This window comes from Erithacus rubecula (assembly GCF_903797595.1).
Source record: "Erithacus rubecula genome assembly, contig: SUPER_Z_unloc_2, whole genome shotgun sequence".
Taxonomy (NCBI): Eukaryota; Metazoa; Chordata; class Aves; order Passeriformes; family Muscicapidae; genus Erithacus; species Erithacus rubecula.
In genome coordinates, this window is record NW_027635860.1 from 1 (window position 1) to 6,449 (window position 6,449).

At 46.2% G+C, this 6,449-nt stretch overlaps 1 protein-coding gene across 1 annotated transcript; it reads right to left on the bottom strand.

Annotated features, from left to right (window-relative positions):
• Nucleotides 1-7: 7 nt before the first annotated feature.
• Nucleotides 8-3,676, bottom strand: LOC306814739 (uncharacterized protein; the record flags this gene model as incomplete). The annotated part of the gene is made up of 6 exons (XM_079331107.1): nucleotides 3,300-3,676; nucleotides 2,109-2,227; nucleotides 1,680-1,849; nucleotides 1,469-1,575; nucleotides 833-970; nucleotides 8-60 (listed from the first exon to the last, which is right to left on the bottom strand). Coding segments are annotated over exons 1-6 (790 nt in total), but the record flags the coding sequence as incomplete, so codon positions are not given.
• Between the last annotated feature and the right edge of the window lie 2,773 nt (nucleotides 3,677-6,449).

Below are 6,449 nucleotides of genomic sequence, written 5' to 3' on the forward strand. Positions count from 1 at the left end.
CCACCACCTGCAGAAGCTTCTCCTGTGTTTTCCCAGTCTGCAAATTCTGCCAGTTGTTCACTAAGACGTACAGAGAAAGAGAGGAAATACATTAGGTAAAAATAATCACTAACCTGCATATGCTATTTAAGAGAAGAGGTTAACAGCCACTTCTTATCCAATCTACTCTTATCCTGTCCTTAGCCATATGGATTTATATACTCATGTGCCCTTACTGCATGACTATTACACATTTTGATATTCACTACAGTCAGATTGACTCTAGAGTCATATTCAAATCTATGAAGGTATTAACTCCTGCTTGCTACCTATCAAGTTTCACCTCTGGATAAATGTACATAGACATATTTAAGAGTTTATATGAACCAAATGTGAGCTTAGCAAGAAAACCTGAAATCTAACAGAGAACTCCGGGTAAAAATTTCCACAACTTCCAACTAAACACTGGAATGATACAGATCAGAAGGCAAGAGGAAATGGCCAGAAGTTGTGCCTGGGAACGTTAAACTGGATGTTAAGAAAAACTAATTCAATGAAAAGGCTGTCAGGCATTAGAACAGACTGACCAGGGAAGCTGTTGAGTCACCAGCCCTGGAGGTATTTGAAAGATGTGCCAGACTGGCACTTAGGGACATGGTTCAGTGGTGGGCTTGCAGTGTTAGGTCCATTCTTAGAGGCCGTTCCCAATCTCAAAGATTCTATGAATACATCACTGAGCACACTTTTAACACAAGTCGTAGCACACTATTAAACCTTGATCCTGTTATCAAAAAGCATTAAAAACTACAGTGATAACTGAGAACTTACTCAAATGATACAGTTGAAGGTTTACCTAGAATATCCATGAATAACAGCATAATCCTCAGCTGTCCATCCATTAGTGTCTTTCTGGGAAACATCAGCACCATACTGAAGAAGAACCTTTATCAGACTAAGCTCTCCACCAGAAGCAGCAGTCATAAGTGGAGTTCTGAAAGATCCAAGAAATATGATATGAAATAGATTGTTTTACACAAAGACTGTAATTATTTTTCTTTCTGTTTACCCTCAAAAAAGTACTCTCTCCATTACTTTAAAATGAAAAATGGAAAAGAAAAAGCATTTTTCATTAAGAGAAACAATTACATGATTAATCTTAAAGCTTCCACACAGACAACACTTACAAACTCTACTACTATGCAGGAGATAGCTTTTCAATTTGAGGGAATAGCACTGAGCTAGTCACAGGCTTCCTGCCAGAAAGGCCATCACAGGCAGTAACATTTTGCAAACATTTTGTTGTGGAAAACATCGAATGAGATATGACAGCAAGCCACTGAGGTATGACCGTCCTTCACAAATCACACACAAGTAACTGCTTCTCTGTGGCTCCTTGTTTTGTATCTTTTCAGACCTCATTCCCATGCCTCTCTCAAACCAATCTGAAGAATATTAAAGACACCAATGTGAAGTTTGGACAGCCCCTCACCTTTCACATTGATCTCGAGCATGCACATCAGCTCCTTTTTTAAGAAGAAACTCCACTGTTTCTTCATGATGTTCGGACACAGCAAGAATAAGAGGGGTACATCCCTCCTTAAAGGACATATAAACTTAAAAAACAAATTAAAACAAACAAACAAAACTTCAAGAAAAATAGGAACACAACTTTAGAAAGCAATTCATTAACAAAATATTACCTTCTTTTGGGCATCAATACTGGCATTATGCTCAAGTAACAGCCCTGCTACAGTACTATTACTAGACAGGACAGCCAGGTGAAGGGCAGTATTGCCATCAGCATCTGCCAGATTTGGGTCAGCACCGTGTTCTAGTAGAACAGCCACACATTTTTCTTGCTGGCACTGTACTGCCTGGAAACAAAAAAGAAAAAAATTCCAGCATTTGCATTTCACTTTGTTGCCATTTCCCCATCTTCCTAATCCTGGGAATTACGAGCACCTCATAATTAGATTATGTTAGAATATGTTAGATTAGCTAACATATGCCCATTCCACACCAATCACAATATGCATGATTTTACAATGGTCTACATAAAGAATACTGACAAAGACATCATTTACTTCAAAATCACTAAGTCTCACTTGCAAGAAGATACCATAATCCACGTAGCTTCATCAGTGGCGATCTGTTATCATTGTCAAAAAGATTCAGCTTACACTTGTTTTCTACTAGATACATAACTACATCCACATGGCCATTTGCACAAGCAAGATGCAGAGCTGTCCTAAAAAGTAAAGAAATTGAATTAGCACAGACAGGGATCATTTCAGGCTTTTTTGATCAACATACGACCACAAGTTTCACTTTGCAAATCTCAAGCTAAAGAACCCACTCCATCACCAGCAGCTGCACACCAAATGATTGGGACTTGCTAGCAAGGGGGCAATACTGTCTTTCCACAACATATAACCAGCACAGGAAAACTTACCTGTTTCATTCAATTTCTGGCCAGAAAGAAAAGCAGTCCTTCAAACCACAGTATCTTGGCTCTCATGTCAATTAACCAGTTTACTTGTACACAAAGACACTATCATCGAAGAAGTCCTTGCATGTGTTTCCTCCTGCCAAGCTAGGTGGTTTTAGGGCAATAGAACTAGATGAGTTTTATTGCTGCCACAAGTCCTGCCTTCACACCTATCAGAAGCCACAGCTTCTCCTGCAAGTCACAAGATCTTCCAGTCCAAGGTACTGATTAGCTGGACCAAAGCCTCAGAGCAAAAAACGAACTGCCACCTAAAACCCCACTGTGGCTTAGCCTGCCACATCACACTCACAAAATACAACTGTGCGAGCGGCATCAACACACAGCATATTTATTTTGCATCACGATTCCTTCCTAACCGCAGTGTCCATCTTTCTTAAGTTGCTCCTAGCTGAGGCAGTGCATCCTTCGGGCCCAACTACTGAACCCCCACGCTGAGGTGAATAGATAGGTGCGATTACACTCAGACGTCCAAGCCCGGCTGGAGAATGGCCAGAGGAGAAAGGCTCCTCTTGCATCTCCCCTTTGCCAGGCTAGGAGCTCGCTTCCACCCCTGCGCCCCTGGGCAAGGACGTACAACTCCGGCAATGAGGACACTGAGGGGGCCGCGTCGAAAAAGGTAAGGCAACAGCTGGCCGAATTCAAGGGCTTTTCGGCAGCACAAGCCTGATTCCCACGGCCGGCCAAGGGCTGCGGCGACCGCACTCCCACTCCTCGCAGCGACGCTGCCGTCCGCTCCTGAGCAGCGGAGCTCCCGGGGCTGCTGCAGCCGCACACGGGGCTCCGGAGACCGTCCCGCGGCTCTCGCCCTTACCGCCCCGCCTTGTCCCGCCCGTCGATGCCGTATTTCTTCAGTCCCTGCCGCACCTGGGCCAGGTCGCCGCTGGCGGCCGCACGGTGGAGCTTGCCCGGCTCCTTCTGCCCAAGCTCGTAGGCACCAGCAGGGCAGGGAAGGGAGGCACTGCCGCACGGCGGCTGCCCCTTCCTCTTCCTCCCGAACCCGAAGATCCTCTTCATCCCGCAGCAGGAACGCGGGCACAGTCCCGTCCAGGGAGAGCGCCGGCGGGCTGTAGCGTGCCTCCAGCAGGGACAGGGGAAGGGAGGTGCCGGCAGCGACCTCGACTCGATGCGGCTCCTTCGGAGCACACCTCAGGCTCAGCAGCAGCTCCGGGGCACGGCCCGCGGCCGCCGCCCCCGCTAGCCCCGACCCCCGCTGGCGCACGGCCGGCCCCGCGCACGCGCAGGAGGGCAGCGGCGGGCGGGCCCGCCCAGGCGCGGGGGAGTCGGGGACGGAATGGCGCTCGGAGGGAATTAGTGTCTCCGGGCATTCAGAGCTGCGCGGCTGCTGCTGTCAGCCTTGGGCGAGTGGGTGGCAAGAACAGACAGCAAGGATTAATGCAGGAGGAAAGAGGATGGAGCGGAGCTTCAGATACCATCTAGTTAGGTGCCTGATCAGATGCCGAGGAACACGTCTGGTCCAGCTGGGCTCGCAAGCTGCCGAGCGATGCAGCTTAAGCGTTGGGCGGGAGCCCAACAAGAGGCCGTGAACTGCCAACCCTCGGGATATCCAAGGGCGCGAAGATGGGTGACGCTAGTGCGGTGAACAGACTCTGAGAGACGCAGCTGGAGCCTGGAATTGCCGACCTTTTGGGTTCCGAAGGAGATGAAGACTGGTGACACCGGCGAAGACGCTGGATATGGAGAGGGGGGGGAAGAGCCTTAGACTCGGGCGGAAGAGAGAGACTGGGTGAGGAGGCGACTGTGAGGCTGTAGAAGCCCCGAGGTTCTTTATGCAGGTGCTCTCCTCAGAGGCAGCAGCTTGAGCTGTTCCTGTGTTACTGCACGTGAAATATGGAACGAGAACTCCTTGGAACTGTAGCAGTGTGTACGGCTCAGCTGTGAGGGCTTCAATGACTTCCATAACTTCAGTAAACTATTTCTGCTCTCACTTTGGACTTCCAGATGCTTTAACTTCAATAAAGTTCAGCTCGGACTTATTTTGCACAGGCTTTGTTTTCTTGCTTGTATTAATTTTGCACCCCTTTCCAATAGTAAAGTCTCGTCACTCAGTCCCAGCAGCACCGTGCTTGAAATCCATTTAATCGACTTTATAAACATTTAATAGAGTTTATAAACAAGTTTTCACATCTGAAATGAAGGGAAACTATAGATACTCTATAAAAGAAAAATTGTCCACACCATTTCATTCAAAATTTATAATTTTTGGTTAGAACTTCTCTTTTGGTCTGCAAACAGGATCCTTGGGCAAATGGAATTTCTTTGAATCTTGAGCAAATCCAGTTCCAACGTCAGCAGTGACTGTGGAGAAAGGAGACAACATTTCTTACGTTGCTTTTACAGCATACAAGAAGAAATAAAGCACTGTAAGAAGATTTGACATAACTTGAGGGTCTCTGAACCTGAATGAGACTTCAAAATTTCCAAGGACACCTAACAAGGGAAGAGCTGGGCAAAAAGGAAGAAATGCATTTTGTGCACATTTGTTTATCAGTCAACAGCATTTGTAAAGCTAATGACAGATGTTGTGGAGGCTACACAGTGAACATCTGGGCCTCCACAGGACTCCAGTGGCCCTTAACAGTGCTTGTTAGCATAGCTCCTGCAGAGCTCTTCAGCCTCAAGTCTTTGCTTTCCTTAAACATTCAAAGCTGTGCTTTATGGGAACACTACAGCTACACAGCTGCAGTCCCTGCCAAGCAATGACTCTGGAGGACCAGCTATCCTGAAGCAGGTGGATTTCCTCTTCCTGGCCTGAAATTGTAGAGTGTGTTTTATGCCCCATGTTACAAGCACTGAACTCGTGCTTGCCTAAACACTACTGAACAATCTCTTCCTGAAGGAATGTTGTCTTTTGTCCCTGATCAAGTGCTTCTTACTTATTCAAAACAAGACTGCCAAAAGGCTAGGCTACAAAGACAAGCCATGAATCATAGCAAGAAAAATCAAGATCTAACAGCAGAGAACATGTATGGTAGGGTTCAGTACTGAATGCAATCCATGTACAGGGAAGGAAGTCTAGAAAGATCTATAAAAATCTGGGGGCTTCTTTGATGTTTTTGCTGGAAATTAACTCTAGTGAAGGGCAACTTCATCTTCAACCAAGTGCTTCTGTTTGAGCCAGTGGATGATGTTTTTTTGTTGGTTTTTTCCAGGCAAGTGCATAACATTCTATGCAATGTTTTGGGAAGCAGGAACTTCTCAAATTCCAGTCTAAACTGGACAGCTAGCAGGAAAACATCTCTGTGCTTAGCAGAGGAGGTTGAAAGTAATGGCTTGAAAGCTGTCAAGACATAGAAACAGTCACCTTTTTCCTTAAAAACACTCCTAATGTAATGACACATTACCTCTTTCCAGTTCCTTAGTGATTTTTTCAACCAGTTCCTGACGTGCCTAGAATTATACAAAAACCATACAGTTAAGACATAATATGACCTAAATGTAACTTCTAAAACTCCTAAAACATTCTTACGTTGTCTCTGTTACAGAGACAACGTGATAAAACCTAAAAGTATCATGGCAAATGGAGATGATGGCCTGTGATGGGCAAGAAGATGCCAAAGGCCTTGGACCACGTGAGCTGTGTGGAGAGGCTGAGAGAGCTGTGCCTGTTTCTTAGACAAAGCTCAGTGGTGCCACCTTGTCTGTGTGTATTAACTGCCAGGAGGGTGGAGTAACAGAGATGGAGCCAAACTCCTCTCAGTGGTGCCAAAAGGATACACCCTCCCTCCCCCCCCCCCCAAGCCTCAAGTATTTTTTAAGCATGGACAAGCAGCAGTAAAATCCTGGGGAAAGGGATCCCCCTAGAACATGAGACAATATGGACCAATAAAGGATTTTAACTTCATGCTAAGAGGGAGAACCTTGCATACTGCCACTGTCCAGCAGCAGTCAAGAATGGCATTTCAAAATGCTTACCTTGACCACAGGGGTTTCAGGCCTCTTT